This window comes from Trachemys scripta, chromosome 4, assembly GCF_013100865.1.
Source record: "Trachemys scripta elegans isolate TJP31775 chromosome 4, CAS_Tse_1.0, whole genome shotgun sequence".
NCBI classification, from domain to species: domain Eukaryota; kingdom Metazoa; phylum Chordata; order Testudines; family Emydidae; genus Trachemys; species Trachemys scripta.
The window spans coordinates 56,332,496-56,354,597 of NC_048301.1; the positions used below are offsets into that span (position 1 = coordinate 56,332,496).

The 22,102-nt window shown below is 39.2% G+C and overlaps 1 protein-coding gene across 4 annotated transcripts in view; it reads right to left on the minus strand.

Moving 5' to 3' along the window:
* FMN1 (formin 1) overlaps positions 1 to 22,102 on the minus strand; it is a 369,260-nt gene that overhangs the window by 103,442 nt on the left and 243,716 nt on the right. For all 4 annotated transcript variants that reach the window (XM_034769715.1, XM_034769716.1, XM_034769719.1 and 1 more), the window contains 4 exons: positions 14,813 to 14,942; positions 6,617 to 6,763; positions 3,149 to 3,208; positions 2,457 to 2,577 (listed from right to left, as the gene is read on the minus strand). In XM_034769715.1, coding sequence (XP_034625606.1) covers positions 2,457 to 2,577; positions 3,149 to 3,208; positions 6,617 to 6,763; positions 14,813 to 14,942 — 458 coding nt within the window. The remainder of the gene's footprint in view (positions 1 to 2,456; positions 2,578 to 3,148; positions 3,209 to 6,616; positions 6,764 to 14,812; positions 14,943 to 22,102) is intronic.

Consider the following 22,102-nt stretch of genomic DNA (forward strand, 5'->3'; position numbering starts at 1 on the left):
TAGACCACTAAGACATCTCTCTCTGGCATAACAACTCAATCCTTTCTATTTTAAAATCTATGATATACAGATAAATGAATGCCTTGATCAAGTGATCAGCAAATAATTTGTGTAATAGTGACAATCTACTTTCATTAAAGAAACAAGCATTTACCTTGAACATGTTATTTCAGATACACTGGGTGGTATTTAAAGTTACTGTGGCTTTTTGTCTTCATTTTTGTGCTATTGTATTGTCTAGGAAAATAGGTTTGTGAAAAATAACACTAACGCTGCACAGAGCTGTAGTTTTTTTCCTAGTAGCACATGAGAAAACCCCCTGTTTATTGCCCTTGTCTCATCACGCTTCCATGGAGGTTTGCTTTGACTGGACACGCAAGCTACCTTTGCCAACCAAACCATAAAATAAATCTAATGTACCCTATAATACAGGCAACTGCAGTTAATATTGTTCAAATTATTTACATCTGAAGGGCCGCGCCTGTCTGGATGGCTGGGCCTGACGCTTCTCTGGACTTGGTTTCTGCTAATCACATCTGTTTCAGTTTTAGACTTTCACTGGTATTCTGGCAGCAGCCACAACTTTTTAACGGCTACAATAAACTACAGAGACTCATCAAATGTTTGTTGTATGTGTTAAAATTATATCCTCTTCAATTAAAACATTTGATGTGAACTAAACTACAGTGTTATCTAACAAGAGACATTTGAAAGGGAATGTTTAAAAAAAGGCATATTTACACACAATGCTCCTATTACTACTATTATGCACAATGTTCCTAGTATGACTATTTTTTTGTTTAAATGTAAGAGAAATTCATTAGAGAAATGTATTAGCATTCCTCCAAAAATTTCTGGGTGCCTTTCAAGTGTTAAACACACTGGCACATCAAACGATTACAAGAATGTTTTTTGTTTGAAAACATTTGCTATGTGTCATAAAGTCATTACTTTCATCCATTATTTGACTTTGTCAAGTTTCATATATGTTTTTATACAGTAATATAATAAAGGCACTCAGCACTATATTTATATTATTTTCCTATAAAAGCATCATCATCATCATCATCTTCTTCTTCCCTTTCTCCCATCATCTGTGGTCATATAAAAGCTTCTACCTTTCTTTATAATAGTCTGACAAAATATACATCTTGAAGCACAAAAACAAAAGATCGCAACAAAAATATAAATTTAATAAAAATAGGGAAGCCTGAACTATCGTGTTTTTCACTACCCCTCCTTTTTCTCTCTCTCTCTATTTTCTTTGCAATTTAGCACTAAAATCATGTAAATGTCAAAGCCTTACAGCGCAGCCTGTAATGGTGAAATGCACGGCAGCAGAACTACATGCTGGAGTAGAAGAACATCAAACACAGATCATGTTTCTGCACAAACTAGCAGGAGAGAGGGCAGGCCAAGGGTTTTACAGGGCCAAGAGATGAGAGGAGATAGAGCACTCGCCTATGCCTGGGTTGAATAAACAACAACTGATACCTTCCTACCACTGTTGACCTTTGAAACCCTCCTTCAGCCATTTCTAACTGGAAGAATAAATTAGTTTGCAATGGTTTTTATTGCCTTACACTGAACAATAGAATACAGTCATCTTGCTCAATTCTGAATCTAAAATTAATGTTTTGTTTGGACCCCCCCCCCCCCCCGAGAAGTTAATATATTATTTAAATTTAGGCAGAATATTCTGTATATTTTTATGTAGAATTCTTTTCTTGAAATCCCATTTTTATACAAAACAGCCTTAGTATTACTTTTCCCTAACAAAAGTGAGAAGCGAAAAATATTCAGTCATCATTTGCTGTGTTTATTTAAGAAAGTCTTACAAAGCATGAGGTAAAAATGAAACTGTCTAGAATACTTAGAGAGCAACCCACTCCTATTTTATTTCTAACTCAGTGCTTTGATTGATAGAAGACTTGCCTTTCTGAGCCCCTTTTTATAATAAACATTTTTAAATATTTATTTCATGTCTAAGGGTAAAACATATTTTGAGCTGAAGCTCTCCATTTCCCTTTGCTGTGTCTTGGCAAGCAGTGCTTTATTTTTACATTAATAGTATTCAAATTATTTCTTGCAGCTGTTAAATTGTTATGCAAGGACTGTGGCAAGTATTTATGCCATTGGACTAAGAGGTATCTACAGTTAAACACAGAATCCTGGAGAAGCCAGAGGAAAATTCCTACATAATTAAAGCAAATTTCCAAGAGATTTCTTTTGGGGCCCTTTGAATTTAAAAGGGATTATGGAAAAGCTGGTCTTGCTTTCGTTTTTAAAAAGTCATGATGTACACTTATTTTTATTTTATGTTTGTAATTTGTGCCAGGGTGTAAATATGTAGAGTGAACAACACTACAAACCTAATTAGTAATAAACAAAACTCAAAGTTCACTTTTTAAATGGCACTCAGTTGTTAGCATAACAATGTAAAAGTTCCCAGTTACCTTCTAGATCTCTCTTCAGTTTTCTTAAGTCTTTTACTAGGTCTTCAAACTTAACTTGGGAGGCCTGGAAGAAATCTTGTGGTTCTGGTAGAGGAAAAATACTCTTGTCTGTTCCTGCATCCTAAAACAAACAAACAAACAAACTCATGCAGCTGTGTCCGGAAAAAAAATACTCCTGGCATAGATGCCCTTCCCGAGTGTAAAAAATTACTTGCGTGGGAGTTTTTTCCCAGTGGGGGAAAAAACCTAAGGTAGACAAGCCCTGAGTCTTCTCAAATTTCACTACTGTAATAACAGAAATACTTACTGTCTAGTCCCTCTAGTTAATTTCCTGTCCCAGGTTTAAAGTGACAAGATCTTTGAGGCACTATCCCTGCTACATTTTGGGCTTTGTTCAAAAATATTTTCCAAGAACTGGTTTTGAAAACATTTGTTGGTAAGAGTTGTCAGCTACTGCACAATGGGGAATTTCCCTCCCCCAAACCATAATTTCTGGAAACCATTGAAAGTAGACAATCTTGGTCTTAGTATTCAATTTTATAAATTTTATTTTCCCTGTTGGAACTATTTTATCTAGACAAGAAAAATTAGTAATAAATTCAAGTCTTTCTCTAATCTTTGTCTCTTTGTCAACACAATTTCTCTAAGTAATATACTGATACAGTAGTTAATTCAGCAAATGAATCATTTACCTTGTCGAAGTGTCGTAGGTAATATATAACAACATAATCCACAAGATTAATACCATTATCCTAGGAAGAAATTAAATATATTAATTAAAAGGTTAAGTTGGGAGTGAAAACAATTTCAAAAGACATATGATGAAAGTAGTTTTAAATCAGTTTAAAAGGAATATAATCCCATGTTATTAATTTACGTGGCCTTGTGGAGTAGAATCCACAATGTTTTAGTCGCAGTATAGTATAGTATAGTATAGTATAGTATAGTATAGTAAAATAATTGGGGACCTGATTTTCCCACCACAGGACACCAATAAGTTCTACCAATTGGAGTTACTGGGATCCTGCAGTGGGAAAAACTGCCAGGTGTTACAATTCTCTAATAATTCAAGTAATTATATTAACAAACATTGTAATTGCCTCAAAAATTTCAATAAATTCACACATTTTAAAATTCACAGGTTTTAAAGGTAAATGGGACCTTTAGTTTATTTAGCCTCACCTTCTGTATAACACAGACCATGAAGTGTATAAGCATTCCATACCTTTTATACCAAATATAAAACCATGGAGTATACACATGCTCAGTGCATTTCATACATAGTGTATGTTGTTTCATGAATATATACTTCTACGATGTTAAAAGATTTTCACTCTACAAAGCCACTATTTTCTCGGTCCTGCATTGCCTGTATTATTGCGCATGACAATGTTTTATTTTCGTATGTTACTGAATCAATTTACCCCATTTCAGCTGTGGAAACGGATAAACAGTGCTCAGGTATGGAATCATAAATTACAGGAAATTATTAAACAGCACAAAAGAAAGACAATGTAGTGTATTATATATGGAATGTCTTTGATGTCTTTTTTTTCATTTGTATATAGCGTACTGATAGCTATCAGGGTAAAGGTTCGGATATGCACAATGTATGACTTCCTGCACAGAGCTGTCTGGTGTATATTTGAGTCTGCAGCACATTACATTTTATTAATAACACAGAGCAGCAAAATTCGTAACTAAGCAAGTCACTACTCTTCATACAGGCAAAACAATATATATATATATATATATATTGCCCTTGTGAAGTAAAACATTAGTTCTACTTTATTCTATATATACTCTTTCACCACACTGTGACAGAATGTACCCGGGTCCACACGCTACACATTACTGTAATAGTCTCTATACAAAGTATGCTTTGTGAGATATCATTTGAAAACTCATAATTTGCAGGTTATTATTGACCTGATAAAATGTGTGTGGCAACATTGTATGTTAAGTGGTAAGATTCCACTGTACGATGTTATTACCACATGTTCCAAACTGAGGTTGTCCAACAGGTCTTTCTCAAACAAAGCAATGTGCTCTCTGCTTAATTTGCACTTAACCAGTAAACAGAGTCACCAAGCAACAAGAGAAACAAAAGAAGCTCCAACATGTGAGGAAAATCAGCAGGGAGCATCCTTTCCTATAGACACTTTGTCTCCTGAATCTCAGATGGAAATGTTTTTTCAAGAGGAGGACTGACACTAAAAAAAGGAGGGACAAACACCTCATGACACCCTTCTCTTTCTCCCTACCCATTGCATTCATGGCATTAGCAGCAACAAAGGAAACATTCACTGGACTGGAGAAGGGGTTCTGACCTAACAAGTCTGGTCAGAAAGACTGCTGAGAGCATGTGGTGAGAAAACTTTGTTTTGAATTTAACATAGTTTGTTAAGTTAGGCACCAATTGCGTTTTATCTTTATTTTTCTTGTAACCATTCCTGACTTTTATGCCTCATTACTTGTACTCACTTAAAATCTGTCTTTGTAGTAATGAACTTGTTTTATTGTTTTATCTAATCCAGTGTGTTTAGACTGAAGTGTCTGGGGAACTCCATTTGGTGTGGCAAGTTATGTGCATATTATTTCTTCAGAAGCAATAACAGACTTTATATAAAATCGTATTGTCCAGGAGAGGGTTGGGCATACAATGGACATACATTTTGGGGGGAAGGTCTAAGACTGGGAGCGGGTTGGGGTCACGCTGCAGTATAACCAAGGCTGGTAAAAGCCAAGGTGTGGCTGGCTGGCTGGCTGCAGCACACACAGACGTAGCTGGGAGTGACTTGCCTGAAGGAGGCTGTTTGTAAGCAGTCCAGACTGGAGGTTACAACAGTAAAGCACTGTAAAGGGCACCCCAGGTTAGTGTAAGGGTGACACAGCCACTAATTAGTCTGGATTGTACCTTAGTATGTTACACACACCTATCACCTTGGTTTGATTAGGACAGGCAGAAGACTGGGTCACTGACACAGAGACAGATTTTAAAGGGCGGGACCACAACTTTATTATCTTTCCAGGCCTCCATGCCACATAATCAATATTCAGGGTTGGTTCTTTTCAGCCTAAAAGGTGGGACGTATAGAGCCAAAATGGGACATATAGTCATCCTAAGCCGGGATCCCCAAACTTTTTTTTTTTAAGCCAAATGCAACAGGGAGAGTTATAAAATTCCCACCTCCTCCCCTTGCCAGGCATGATCACCATGTGCATTCAAGATGAGAGGGGCACAGAGCAGCCAAGCCTGTACTCCCCATCCCTGCTCCCCCCAGGACCACAAGGTTTGTCTTTCCACTGCTCAATTGCTCAAATATCATCCCTGCTGAGACGGAGTTAGGGCAACATGAGCCCCCAAAGTGGCTAATTTTTAAGTGTCCTGACTAAAACCTTAAGTAACTATCCAGAGACCCTTTGGGTTTGCAGTTTTTCAGAACAGAATTTGCCATCTAGGCTGATTTTTCTTCTTCACTCAGTATAGCAGTTCAGAATTCTTGTGTTACAACTGTTATTTGAAAAAGATGTGATACTTGCCAACTTAAAAATGAAGACAGGCAACACTTTGCAGACATGGGCAGACTCTTCCACCAAGAATCCAAACCCATAAACTCAAATCTGATCCTTCCGTTTTACAGTTTCTAGCCATTGTTCCTAAACTTGGCCCTCAATGTATTTCCTCACATGCTAGTGGCTTTTGTAAAGACATGCAACTAATATCAGGAATGAAGGTTGGGGACAGTCACTGGAGAAACCTTCTGCCCTCTGTGCTCTCTTAGATGTCTTTAACTCTGCACTGGCTGAATTTTGACTGAAAAATACACAAAAAGGCTTTGAAACCAGGATAATTTTTCCAATGGCAGAATCTAGGTGAGACAGGAGATGTCTGTGTGTGCATGTGTGAGGCAGGGGGCAAATTGGGGAGAAAAAGACAGAGCCCAGTAGTCAGTGACAAGGAAAATTCTTTGTGATGCAAATGATCTGTGCAAAAGAACAATGAAGGGAGAAACATTCCAAAAGTAACATCTACAAAACGTGCTGCTGTTTAAAACAGATAATAGTAAGAGGCAAGAGAGAGCTCAACCTTTTGCAGATGATGGAACATGAAAAAGATCACTTGACAAATGCTCTTTAAAGTAAAAACAAGTACTTACTCTGCTCTTGACATCCTTTAGTTTGGGAAGAATTTCCAAACCAAATCCATCTGCTTGACCTCGTGTCCTGTTCCCCCCATTCATATAATTTCCAAAAGCCAAAATCAAGCCTAAAATTTCCTTCACACTTGTCATGTCCAGCAAATCCTGAAAGAGGAATACTAATTTGTAACATCAGGTGGTACAAGAAGTTTACAATTCTTTTACTGTTGCCCATGAATGTTACAATGAGACAGACAAAAATTATGGATTTCCCCAAAAGACTCATACCAATATTTACCATAATACCAGTGAAAGAGTCCCAACCGTTTTCTGCAACTAGTACTTAAAGTGCAGTAGTCATGAAAATGCCATTATGAGGTTCCATGTTTGTCACTCACTGATTTCTCATCAAAGTAAAGTAAAGGGATGTTTTGTGATTTTGGGCTCTGGACACTGCAGGAGTCAAGCTGGATTCTTTTTTTCTCCCACGGTATTCTCAGTAGTAAAGATTCTGCAGTCCAAATGATTCCCTCAATCCACCCTCTACAAAACCAGGCAGCTTTCAATGGGGATTGAACAGGTGCTACTACGGAAACAACCAGAAGACCGTGGACTTGCACAGCTGTAACTGTGTGCATTAATTTGGCCTGCAGAAGCTTTCTTTCATTCTCTCACAAAATCACCAGACATAAGTTAGCCTTACTCTCAGAGCCCAGGGTGCAGAGTTGGCAGTTTAAAAACAATTCATTCCTTTGCAAATTGAGAAAAAGTATTATTATTATTTGTTTTACAAAAGTGCATAAGAGCACGAGTTCTGGAACGGGACCCCAGTGAGGTAGGTGCCATACAAACAGAACAAAAAGACAGATCCTACCCCAAGAGCTTACAATCAAGTAAAATCTGACATGGAATCACTGAGGTATAAACATAGAAGGGCACAATGCCAATTTTAGAGTAACATAAGAGAGCAGAATCAAGTACTGCCATTCACATCACTACCCATTAGGCCAATGTGTCAGTTCTGGACAAACTGGAGAGAGGGCAGATGTGGACAAACTGGAGGGCAACAAAAATGATCAGGGGGGCTGGTGCACATGACTTATGAGGAGAGGCTGAGGGAACTGGGCTTATTTAGTCTGTAGAAGAGAAGAGTGAGGGGGCATTTGATAGCAGCCTTCAACTACCTGAAGGGGGAGGGGGTTTCCAAAGAGCATGGACCTAGGCTGTTCAAAGTGGTGGCAGATGTCAGAACAAGAAATAATGGTCTCAAGTTGCAGTGGGGGAGGTTTAGGTTGGATATTAGGAAAAACTATTTCACTAGGAGGGTGGTGAAGCACTGGAATGGGTTACCTAGGGAGCTGGTAGAATCTCCATCCTTAGAGGTTTTTAGGGCCTGGCTTGACAAAGCCCTGGCTGGGATAATTTAGTTGGTGTTGGTCCTGCTTTGAGCAGAGGATTGGACTAGATCCTCCTGAGGTCTCTTCCAACCCTGATATTCTATGATTCTCATATTTTAAAATCTAATTTTCAAGGCTACATAAGAATTTTCTCCATGCTAGAATTCAACATACAAGTGGATTTTTCGGTTTGTTGGCAATTCAAAAAAAAAAAAAATCATTTGGGGGTCAAACTGAAAATTAAAATGTTTGAAAATTTCACCAAAAAGAAAAGTTGAAAAAAACCTTTGTTCTGGGTCAAACATTTCATTTGATCCAAAATAAAACATTGTTCTGAGCATTTTTAATGTTTACGTATTAAAAAAATAAAGCTGAAAAAAATTTCAAAACAGTTTTGAATTTAAAAATCAAAATGTTTCATTTAGGAAATGTCAAAGTGAAACATTTTGATTTTTTTAAAAAGTTTTTTTTTTACAACCAAAACAATTTGGTGAAATCAAATTAAGCCACAAAATGTTTCAGTGTCACCAAATCTGCATTTTTTGTCAGAAATAGTTTAAGCTGAAAAATTTCACCTAGTTCTACATGTAGGTTCTGAGTCACACGATGAATTTCTTTCAGAAATATTGGAAAGAGATACTATACCAATGTAAGAACACAGTTGTTTGCCTGTGTAAAACAGAAATGGGCCAAGAGGTTGCTGTTTGGATTCAAGATTACAATTTTGGCCCATCACTAGGTTAAAGTGATAAGAACATAAGAACGGCCGTATTGGGTCAGACCAAAGGTCCATCTAGCCCAGTATCCTGTCTACCGACAGTGCCCAATGCCAGGTGCCCCAGAGGGAGTGAACCTAACAGGTAATGATCAAGTGATCTCTCTCGTGCCATCCATCTCCACCCTCTGACAAACAGAGGCTAGAGACACCATTCCTTACCCATCCTGGCTAATAGCCATTAATGGACTTAACCTCCATGAATTTATCCAGTTCTGTTTTAAACCCTGTTATAGTCCTAGCCTTCACAACCTCCTCAGGTAAGGAATTCCACAAGTTGACTGTGCTCTGTGTGAAGAAGAACGTCCTTTTATTTGTTTTAAACCTGCTGCCCATTAATTTCATTTGGTGACCCCGAGTTCTTGTATTATGGGAATAAGTAAATAACTTTTCCTTATCTACTTTCTCCACATCACTCATAATTTTATATACCTCTATCATATCCCCCCTTTGTCTCCTCTTTTCCAAGATGGAAAGTCCTCGCCTCTTTAATCTCTCCTCATATGGGACCCTCTCCAAACCCCTAATCATTTTAGTTGCCCTTCTTTGAACCTTTTCTAGTGCCAGTATATCTTTTTTGAGACCACATCTGTATGCAGTATTCAAGATGTGGGCGTACCACTGATTTATATAAGGGCAATAATACATTCTCCGTCTTCTTCTCTATCCCCTTTTTAATGATTCCTAACATCCTGTTTGCTTTTTTGACCGCCTCTGCACACTGCGTGGACATCTTCAGAGAACTATCCACCATGACTTCAAGATCTTTTTCCTGATTTGTTATAGCTAAATTAGCCCCCATCATATTGTATGTATAGTTGGGGTAATTTTTTCCAATGTGCATTACTTTACATTTATCCACATTAAATTTCATTTGCCATTTTGTTGTCCAATCACTTAGTTTTGTGAGATCTTTTGAAGGTCTTCACAGTCTGCTTTGGTCTTAACTATCTTGAGCAGTTTAGTATCATCTGCAAACTTTGCCACCTCACTTTTTACCCCTTTCTCCAGATCGTTTATGAATAAGTTGAATAGGATTGGTCCTAGGACTGACCCTTGGGGAACACCACTACTTAACCCTCTCCATTCTGAGAATTTACCATTGATTCCTACCCTTTGTTCCCTGACTTTTAACCAGTTCTCAATCCATGAAAGGGCCTTCCTTTTTATCCCATGACAACTTAATTTACGTAAGAGCCTTTGGTGAGGGACCTTGTCAAAGGCTTTCTGGAAATCTAAGTACACTATGTCCACTGGATCCCCCTTGTCCACATGTTTGTTGACCCCTACAAAGAACTGTAATAGAGAAACCATGTTGACTTTTGCCCAACAATTTATGTTCTTCTATGTGTCTGACAATTTTATTCTTTACTATTGTTTCGACTAATTTGCCCGGTACTGACGTTAGACCCCGGTCTGTAATTGCCGGGATCACCTCTAGAGCCCTTTTTAAATATTGGCGTTACATTAGCTATCTTACAGTCATTGGGTACAGAAGCCGATTTAAAAGACAGGTTACAAACCCTACTTAATAGTTCTGCAATTTCACATTTGAGTTCTTTCAGAACTCTTGGGTGAATGCCATCTGGTCCCGGTGACTTGTTAATGTTAAGCTTATCAATTAATTCCAAAACTTCCTCTTGTGACACTTCAATCTGTTACAGTTCCTCAGATTTGTCACCTACAAAAGCCAGCTCAGGTTTGGGAATCTCCCTAACATCCTCAGCCGTGAAGAGTGAAGCAAAGAATTCGTTTAATTTCTCCGCAATGACTTTATCGTCTTTAAGTGCTCCTTTTCTATCTCTATCATTGAGGAGCCCGCCCCACTGGTTGTTTAGCAGGCTTCCTGCTTCTGATTTACTTAAAAAACATTTTGTTATTACCTTTTGAGTTTTTGGCTAGCCGTTCTTCAAACTTCTCTTTGGCTTTTCTTATTACATTTTTACACTTAATTTGGCAGTGTTTATGCTCCTTTCTATTTACCTCGCTAGGATTTGACTTCCACTTTTAAAGGAAGTCTTTTCATCTCTCACTGCTTCTTTTACATGGTTGTTAAGCCACGGTGGCTTTTTTTAAACCGTGTTTCTTAATTTGGGGTATACATTTAAGTTGGGCCTCTATTATGGTGTCTTTAAAAAGCACCCATGTAGCTTGCAGGCATTTCACTTTAGTCACTGTACCTTTTAATTTCTGTTTAACTAACCCCCTCATTTTTGCATAGTTCCCCTTTTTGAAATTAAATGCCACAGTGTTGGGCTGTTGAGATGTTCTTCCCACGACAGGGTTGTTAAATGTTATTATATTATGGTCACTATTTCCAAGCGGTCCTGTTATTACCTCCTCTTGAACCAGCTCCTGCACTCCACTCAGGACTAAATCTAGAGTTGCCTCTCCCCCTTGTGGGTTCCCGTACCAGCTGCTCCAAGAAGCAGGCATTTAAAGTATTGAGAAATTTTGTCTCTGCATTTTGTCCTGAGGTGACATGTTCCCAGTCAATATGGGGATAATTGAAATCCCCCACTATTATTGAGTTCTTAATTTTGATAGCCTCTCTAATTTCCCTTAGCATTTCATCAGCACTATCACTGTCCTGGTCAGGTGGTCGATAATAGATCCTTAATGTTATATTCTTATTAGAGAATGAAATTACTATCCATAGAGATTCTATGGAACATGTGGATTCACTTAGGATTTTTACTTCATTTGAGTCTACATTTTCTTTCAAATATAGTGCCACTCCTCCCCCTCCCCCCTCGCATGACCTGTTCTGTCTTTCCGATATATTTTGTACCCCGGAATGATTGTGTCCCATTGATTGTCCTCAGTCCACCAGGTTTCTGTGATGCCTATTATATCAATATCCTCCTTTATCACGAGGCACTCTAGTTCACCCATCTTATTATTTAGACTTCTAGCATTTGTGTATAAGCACTTTAAAAACTTGTCACTGTTTATCTGTCTGCCCTTTTCTGATGTGCCAGATTCTTTATCTGAATGCTTCCCATCTGATCTGGCCCTTACATTATTCTCTTCCATTCTCTGTTCCTGACTATAACCTAGAGAATCTCTATCAATAGACTCTCCTCTAAGAGAAGTCTCTGTCCGATCCACATCCATGATGTGTTTTGTGCATGAAATGGACATGGAAAATGAAATATATAACAGTCTATAACCTGGTGTATTATATAAATTATTATTTATCAAAATGCTAAACAGTATTTACATGGCAGACCAATCACTCCCTAGACTGTAGTAATACAGGCATATATTTTTTTAAAAGAGATTTTATTTTTAAAGCACAAAGACAGGAACCTAAAAACAAACTCTAAAGGGAAGAAATTGAATAGATTGTGTCTTCTCCTTCTGAGATGTTATCTTTAATTTTGTATTAATCCATATGAAGTACAATGTATAGTATCTTGTACTATGAAGGTGACACAAAATGATGCAGATGTTCTTACTCAAAAAAATTATGAGAGGAAAATACTGCACAACAGAGTAGCCATTTCAAATATGTTAATAAGGAAGGGATTTATTGTTAGTTTGCCATCTGCCCAGACTAAGGGGCACTGGATTATTATTCCGCACCTGGAGCAGACTCAGGGAGTCACAATCAATCTCCACCCCAGTTTCCCTGCTGCTTTAGGGAGAGAATAAGCTGTGCTGGTGTAACGCCGACAGACCCCGGTCATCAGGAGCTTAGTGCATGAGTCTACAGCATGAGCTAAAAGCCAACTTCCTGTTAGCTAAGGTTGTAGAGCAGACTCATTTTATCTCTTTCTTTAAGTCGTCTCCGTGCCACCAGATGGGACAGAACACCACACCCAGAAGGTGTGTGGGTTACAGTGGGTCTATACCCAGTGCACCATATGGGAGGTAGGCAGGGCAAGCCACAGTCTGGCGGTAACCATTTTAAATTGCTTAAAAAAAAAAAGAAGAAGAAGAAAGGGCCTAAAGGTAGTATGGATAATGAATGGCCTCCAGGTAAACACACACTTCAAAAACAGACTCCAACGAGAAACTGCTGAACTTGAATTAATATGCAAATTAGACACCATCAAGTTAGGCTTGAATAAAAACTGGGAATAGCTGAGCCATTACACACATTGAATCTCTTTCCCCATGTTAAGTATTCTCACACCTCTTGTCAAATTGTCTGTAATGGGCTATCTTGATTATCACTACAAAAGTTTTTTCTCTTAATTAATTAGTCTCTTAGAATTGGTAGGACAACTCCCACCTTTTCATGTTCTCTGTATGTGTATATATCTCTCCTTACTATATGTTCCATTGTATGCATCCGATGAAGTGGGCTGTAGCCCATGAAAGCTTATGCTCAAATAAATTTGTTAGTCTCTAAGGTGCCACAAGTACTCCTGTTCTTTTTGCGAATACAGACTAACACGGCTGCTACTCTGAAAACTATCCCTCCTAGGCATTAAAAACTGAAACTTGAGTCCAGAAAGCAGAAGAATAAATTCAGTGGTGAGATAAATGGTGAGAGAAGTTGATTACAAAATGGGTACACTGTAAGGGATAAGGCAGAGACACCTGCCCTGATTTTGCATTCAGTGGACCACACTTCACTTGCTTGGGGAAAAATCAGAAGAAAGGGAAAAAGGTAGGAGAGAAAGTGAGTGGGAGTCAGGAAACCTGGATGCTATTCCCAAGTCTGCTTTAGAATTGCTCTGTAACTTTGGAGAAGCCATTCAAACTCCATGGCCCTGATTCTTATTTACACAAGGCCACTTGTTACCACCCTGGTACTGTAAAAGGACCTTAAAGTGAGTGAAAAGTAATAAGCCCCTTAACCTTGACAGAGTGGTGTCCTTAGTATAAATGTGAATCAGATGCTTTCTGCCTCAGTTCCCCATAAGTAAAGTGGGAGTAACACTATTTCCCTACCTCAGAAATTCTACGGGTCTTACTTCATTGTTTGTAATGCACACTCGACAGGAAGCACCATATAAACACACAATATCATTGTTTTTATTACTAGTTGGAAATACTGTGTGAAATCTTGTTTGTTTTTAACTTCCCTAAGGTTTTAAGAAAGATAACTTGTTTTTTTGGAGTACCTAAGTGTTTTTGTTTTAAATCCATGGCAGAATACAGTTTGGCAACATTTCTGATATGAGTGCTGCAAATAAATACAAAACATTTTTTGAGACATTTGAGTGTGGCGGGAGCTTTGTTTTCAGTTCACAACATTTCAGTGATGTCACAGGTACAACCATATTTACACTAGTCTCTTCTACACTGTTCATTTCCTCTTTTTTGACTTGTTTCCTCATTTGAATTGGGGTTTTTTGGGCTCATTTTCCTCTTGAATTCTCACTTTATCCCCATCTCCAGACTCTTCACTTTCCCCACACGTTATACTCTCTTCCCTCTAAAGCACCTCCAAATCCACTTCGCCAACATGTGAGCAGAGCAAAAAATCCAAAAACAGATCCTGTCGATTTCACCTTGCTCTTCCATCCACAGGTGGAGTGGGGTGGCAGGTAGTTCAGAAGAGGCTCTTCTTATGGTAGGCCAGACAATTTACTACGCTAGCCTTTTGCATGAATGCCCGTGGTTGCCATTCACTGTTTAGGTTTTCTTCTAATCATCATAATCAACTATTTCAATTACTGTAACATCTAGGAACCCATTCTTTTTCTTCTAAAAGGTATTTATTTATTTATTTCTAGAGTTTTACTGATCTAGTTTAATTCATTTATTAAAGTTGGCTTTGATGCTGATCTCTGTGTCACTGTAAGACTCTGCTCGGTTTTGCAACATTTGCAATTTCTTTACTGAAAATATCTAACATTTTACATGAAATGACTGGCACTATGAAAGTTAATTAAAATCTGCTCTTCTGCTGGAAGGAAACGTTGCTATGTAAGAACCATATAGTGTTTTTTAATGCCTGCAAAGTTAATGAAACAGCTGAAGTATTTATATTATACCTGAATTAGCTTTAGGAAGCAAAGAAATACATAGTATTTTAAATAAACTTAATTTGTGATTGGCTTTCATTAGACTGGCAGAACCTACCTTAGAAGCACGAGTAATAACATCCACTTTACGATGCACTGAGGTTATCCCCTCAGAGAAAACAGATTGGAAGATTATACATTGGGCACGTTCTGCAAAATTGGGGATCTGGGATAACTCATACAAAAATCTGCGAAAATAAGAACTACACTGTAATACCAAATCTTTACATTTCACATCTTTTGTTATAATATAACATGTCAGAGTAATAGTGTCAAAGAAAGCACATACATAAAGCAATCTTTCTTTATTTGAATTGTAAATGAAATATGATAGAACAAAATAATATTTCATGATCTTTTGCACAACATTAGAGAATAGATGAGACGTATTATCAAAGCTTGTTGGTGACAAACAGAAGGACCTGCAAACTGGAGATTTCTGTACTCTATGGACAGGCTTGTGTGTGAGAGAAACACTGCCCTCTACTGGATGAAAACAGCTCTGTACATCGGTTTATCAGTTTGATTGTTTGGTGTATTGCTAAATAAAGAGTATAACAGAATAACAACAATTAAAAATAGAAAAATACTCTTTAGATCATTTAGCCAAATGTTTCCCAAAATGTTGGTACACCTCTGCTAAGGGGCCACAAAGGACAAGCTAAGGGCAAAGGAGATGCCTAAATTAACATGGGCAGGACTTTAACACCACATGGCAGGAATGAGGTGCATGACTGGTTTCATTTTCCTGACTACTCTTCATTTGAAATTCCTTGATACTGTGCTCTGTTCTGGTCACCTCACCATAGGATAGCCATTGCGGAGATTTAAAAGATCCAGCAAATGAACCAAGTGATTCAGGGTTTAAAGGTGCAAATTATAAAATATGATTAGCCTGACATAACTCAGGAAAAATAGGAGACAATGGAGCATCTCACAGAACATTTTGTTATTTTGAAATAAAGGAATGGATTAGTGACAATACCCGGTTACTTAAAACAAAAATCTATAGTCTGAATCTGTGGAATGATCCACCCTATATTGTAATTAAGGCTCATCTTTACCAACAGTTTCCACTTAGGGTTATCTTGGATATCACAGTTTTCCCATGATGTTGAATATGAAATGAATATGATAACTTTACAGTATCATTTGGTAAATAGAGTTTTTTTAATGATGACATCACAACAATTCAGGCAGACTACTTTTGTATAAAATGCAGGTTGGATTATCTATCAAAGTCAAAAACCAAAGAAAGAAGTGTAAATTAATGCAAAAGGGTACTGGATAAAGTTTTGAAGAGGACAGAATGCTGGGTTCACTCATTAATTGTAGCTTGGGGTTAAGAAAGGTAAGCGTCTGGCTAACTTCAAGATATGATGGAGTGCCCCATTGACCTAATGTAACTTTTTGATGGCCCTTAGTACAACATTCTACTGATGACCTACAGTAAGCACAGAGGGTTTTAATATCATGTACTCTACCCTGGCAGTGAAAAGATACCTTAAAGAAAGCTTATATAAAATGTATACCCACGTGATGGCTCCTTTACCCTGACAGAGTGCTGTAGAAAGGGGCTTAGTGTAATTCTGAATCAGGGCCAAAGCCCATCATACTGTAACTATATATAAATCATAGCATCCATTGAATTAAAAGACAATGAAATAATCATTTTTACCAAGAAATAATGTACCAGTTTATATTTATTCACATTCTAAAAACATCAAGTTTAGTGAATAATTTGAAACAAAATTGTCTATCATTTTGTCTCTTCTCATGCCAGTAAAAGTCAAAAGGACCACCACTGATGTCAATGGAGACATCCGTGTAAGAGAGGGGAGAACGAGGACTCAGTGTCATAATTTGGGGGGAAGCAAATATTTTACCTTCAAACAAATGATCGTTCTCTACTTACTGTGGTCAATAACATGGTCAGCAATAAAGCCCCAAATTGCATTTTGCTCCCATTTCCCTGTCTAGCAATGATTTAGTACTAGCTAGAACTACAGGAAGATTACATTTCAGCCAAAATGCAATACTTGGAAAGAAGCTAGAGCATCTGTGTCCCTCAGACAAGGCCCCATGTTGTGGTCAATTACACATATAAATCTTTTCAACTCTAATGAATATTAGCATTTTAACAATTTTATTATCAAGAAACATAATTTAGGGGCACACTGCAATACTGCTAAGATATATTTACAGTGTACGTCAGCAATAGCAAATATAACATGCCAGCAAAACAAATGAAAATCACATGTGCAGGAGACCATTATTGATATCAGGAAAGCTTTCTGTTTCTCTGGAATTTCAAAACATTTAAAATTAGCAAAAGCCTCTTTTAGACTGCACTGAATTCAGCCCAACACTTACAGTACTTTAATCCATAATGTTACCTACCATTTGTAACCATTTTACAAATATGGCATTTCATTTTTTAACTGTGCTTTGAGCCTTACCAATGAAAATGCAGTCAGGTTTATGTCCCGCAGTAACTAATTTAATCTGCAAATACAAGGTTGGAACTCTTGTGTGCTTAATCTTTTGTGGGATGAATATGCTTAATGTAGTTCCAACAAAAGCCCCTGGTCCGCATTTATTGAGACTGAGTGGATAGTCATAACAGCACAATTGATTTATTGAGTTTCCAGAAAGTGGAGTATTTTGAATGGCTTATAAAACTGATGTAAGAGCATCACTGGTGTTATGGACAATGGTGTGGGCAGTCAGGCCTAGTGGTCAAAGCAGAGGGTGGTCAGGACTAGTTGGAGCGGCAATCGGAGGCCAGAAACAGCACCGAAGACCAGAGCCGGAGTCAGGAACCAAGTACAGCTGGGAACAAGGCTATTAATGCAACCAAAAACTGCATTTACCTTTTTTTTTTCAACAGCATCCCATTGCTGTCTCATGTTGCGGTTGTGATCAACCTCAAGTCCGAGATCCTTCTCAGCAGTGCTGCAGCCAAGCTAGTTATCCCTCATTCTGTATTTATGAATTTGGTTTTTCTCCTCTAAATGTAGCACTTACATTTGTCTATCATTTTGTCTTTCATTTTGTGTCTGTAGCCCACTTCTCCAATTTATCAAGATACCTTTGAATTTTAGGGAGCAGGTTCTGGCCTGGTACAGCTGCTGGGCTAAAGAGAAGGCCTGGTGACACCTCTCAGCCAATCAGGGTGTCCAGTCAATGAAGGCTTTCAGCTTAGGTTAACTAACTGGTCCCATGCTCAGCACAGATGTTCTCCACAATTTCCCTGGACTGGTCCTCTGGACTGTAGCATTCCCAGTCCACCAGGTACTAGAGTTTCCCCCCAACTCACTAGGAGGAAAGAATTCATCAGATCAAATATTTCCTCCTGCCCTCAAATGGTTATGGATGGTGGAAGTGGGTTGGAGCGGTTCAGGAAGGGATTCTCAGTTTAAGGCTGTAGAAGGAAGATATGAAATACAGGATGGATCTTTAGGGACTCGGGTAGCTGCAGACTGCATGTTATTGGATTGATCTGTTCCAACAAAATGGCCCAGGTACTGGTAATCCAGTTTGGCTGACGGGCTTTAAGATTCTAGGTCGATAACCAAACTCTGTCCCTACAACAGGGTTGGGGCAGTTTGGTGGCCCTGGCTAGCATGGTGCTATAAGCTTCTTTATCAGATCTTAAATTTTTCTTGAGTTCTCGGTGCACTTCGAGCAAGTGTGTAGCCAAGTCCATGGTGGTATGTACCTGGGAACTCGTGGGTATGTCTGGATGAAAACAAGAATGGACTTTGCGTGGGTTGCATTATTGTAGGCAAATTCCACAAAGAAAATTAATAATTCAAAAAACAGTGAAGATACCATTCTAGAATCTGGCTGATATGTTCTGGTCACCCATTGATTTGCAGGTGATAAGCAGAAAAGGGACTTATGCCAAGAAATCTTAGAAATACCCACCAAAAAGGGGAGATGAACAGGAGCTCTAATCCGACATGAGGCCAGTTGGTGATCCATGGTAATGGAAGACATTCTCTAGGAAGAGACACGTTGTTTCTGAAGGCATGGCACGGAACAAAGTGCACCATCTTACTTAGGAAATCAACCATGACATGGATGCCACCTTGCATGGGTCCATAGTTAGTCCCTTGAGGAAAACAATATGCCCCAGGAATTCAGTCATGTCCTGGTCAAATTCACACTTCTTGAGCATCACCTATAAGTGGTTTCAGCAGAATCTTTCTAAGATTCAGCATACATGTTGATCAGATGCTCAGTAAAAATGAGGATATCATTGAGGTAGATAACCACAAATGGATCCAGCATGTCCCTTAAGAGATCATGAATGAAGCACTGTAAAGTCACCAGAGTGTTGTACAAGCTGAAGAGCATAACCAAGTACTGAAGTGTCCATACCGAGAGCGAAGGCTGTCTTCCATTCATCTCTATCTCTAATCCGAGCTGGGTTACAAGCTCCACAAAGGTCCAACTTGGTGAAGACCTTGGTGGAGCAGAGTCTCTCAAAGAGTTCATTGGTAAGGGGTACTGGTTCTGGATTGCAACATTGTTTAATGGCTGTTAATCCACACAAGGCCACAGGAAGCCATCCTTCTTACTCACAAAGAAAAGAAAAGCCCTGGTTGAGGACTTGGAGAGATGGATGAACCCGCTTTGCAGGTTTTCTTGGAGATAGCTTCAAAAAGCCGATAACTCATTTTCTGAGAGGGAATAGATACACCCAAAAGGGATTGCTGCTCCAGGTTGGAGGTCAACAGGGCAGTCATATATACAGTGAGGTAGCAAGATGTCAGCTTTCTTTTTGTCAAATATGTTAGTGAAGTCTTTATATTTGACAGGTATCACAGGTACCAGGACTGTTGGGGAGACCATAATTGTTGCAAAGGATCCTTTTGGACTAACCCACTTGTTTTGAAATCTCCTGGGAGATGGGCAGAGAAGCAGAACATTTATGTCTGTGGTTGGATTTTGGGAGGCAAGATCCCAGCAGTATAGTGAACTAAAATGCACCATGTCAGTCTGCAAGCAGATACATGGATCTGGGCAATGAACCAGGGAATACAGAGGAGAACAGGAGAATGTGGCATATGGATCAACCCGAACTGAAGGATTTCTTGATGACCCTGAAGGGGTCTAAGGGGCAGATAGGTGAGTGAGAGCCTGAAGAGAGGAGTGGTCCAGCAATGGACACTAAGTCAGGGAAATTTTGCACTTGGTGATGACATTATGCTCTCAAGCAAATTCAAGTCCATTAAATTACCTGAGGAGACAGAGTACCAGCAGATAAATTTTGGTGCAGGGTATCAGAGCAAGGGGGAGAATGCCAACCCCCTACTGGAACTCGGTGCTTCCTGACTGGGATGCAGACTGGGCATCTGCAGGGCAAATCAATGCTAAGTGTCCCAGTTCCCCACAGTATAGGCATAGGCCTGAGGCCTGTTTTTCTTTGTGTTACAGAAGCAGGGACTGGTGTGGTCAACCTGTATAGACATAGGCTGTGAGGAAGGAGCAGAAGGTTGGTTGGCTGGAGTCAGAGTAACTGGTAGGGTCAGGAAGCTAACCTTCTTACTTGGTGGCGTTCCATCAGGCAGCTGTTAGTTTATTTTTTTTATTATATATTATATATATTTTTTATGCACGGTTCAGTTAGGGCATCTGGACCTGTCAGAGGCTCCATCTGCACCAGCTTGCCTTTGACCTCATCATTTAAGGTGAACTTCCTGCTCAGTGCTAGTGCTGCATGACCTCATTCCATTTGGTGGCTGCTACCAGGTGTCGAAACTCCAAGGCATAATTAGCAACTGGACAATGCCCCTGCAGCAATGCCTGGAGAGCAGCCTCTTTTATACACATGTGACTGAGGTCATTGAAAATCATCACAATGGCTTGAACAAAAATTCTCAACTGGCTCAGGAGAGGACTAGTATTCTCCAGCAATGGAGAGGCCCAGGCCAACGCCTCCCTAGTCAGCAGCCTGATGATAAGTTCTACTCAGGAGTGGATGGGGGGAATGACTGAGGGCACAACAGAAATAGGGCCAGCAGAATTCAGAAACTTGAGGAACTTACTGCAGTCGCCAGCTAACTCATCCAGCAGGGAAATTTTTGGTTCTCGAGTGGCTGGAGTTGGAACTGCGGGCCACACTCCAGGCCTGCAGGGCAGCAACCTGAGTCTGCAGGTTCTGCAAGATACTCACTATCTCTGACAGGGAGACATTGGGCTTAGCAGCATCCATTCTTCTAGCAGAAGCTGTCCCTTCTTTCAGGAGGATGCTGCTCAAACTGTCACGGACTGGGATGTGGGTGGTCAGGCCTAGTGGTTGCAGCAGTGGGTGATCAAGCCTAGGGGTCAGAGCTGGACTCAGAGCCAGAGTCAAGAAACAAGCAGGAGAGCAGTTCTGGAACAGATGGGAGCAGAGCAGGAGCAAGGCTGCGAACAAGGCATGAACAGGAGCAGTTGCAAGCAAAGCACTGAGCCGCAGCCAGGGCTGCTGTTCCTTGGCTTCAGAGCAGGCCTGGTAGGTTTGGTCTATCGATGTGTTCAGCTGAGGTCAAATAACTGGTCCAAGGCTCAGCTGCAGGCCCTGATGCTTGACCACTGGTTGATTATTTCATTTTAAAGCAATATTTAAAAAAGAAAAGTCTCCTTAATCAACATCTCTCAATAACAGGGGAAATGATGGGATAATTAGGTAAGGATTATAAGAACTGTTTTGGTAAAGACTAGATGGTGAAAAAGGAGACTATCGTTTTATTTGGAATTACCAACAATAATTGGTTTCTTTAAAATGCCTTATTTTTAACTACAGAACAATGATAGCATGAAACTGACAGGGTGACTAATGTGGACCAACCTCTCCCCACCAGGATGTACAAAATTTGACATGGCCTCTTATAATTCCAGAACACTAAGTGTGATTCATATTTTCCAGGACATAAAATGTGCTTATATTTGTTTCACTCAGAGATATAGCAAATAGGTTGCCAAAGATTTAAACTCTGGGAAATATCAAATAGTCACAATGTATCATGCTGTAGACCAGGGCTCACCTGAGTGTGTTCAATGAAAACCCAAAGACAAGGGATGGATGAACAAGATTGTATATAATTTTGAAGGAGATTCATATTCTGAGGTTTTAATATTTGGGAGATATTCATATCCTCAGACATTAACCAATTCCCCAATATGTAGATGTCAGCAACAGCTGCTTGGCTTGCTCTGAGGGTGGGAAAGGAGAAAAATCTTTTTGCCCTCCAACACCAACCTCCAGCCTTAAAGAAACTGCATAAAAAAATATCCCTTCTGTTGTCCCAGCTCTCATGCTCAGATGCCATCTCTGCTGCCTACACTCCTCCTTCAT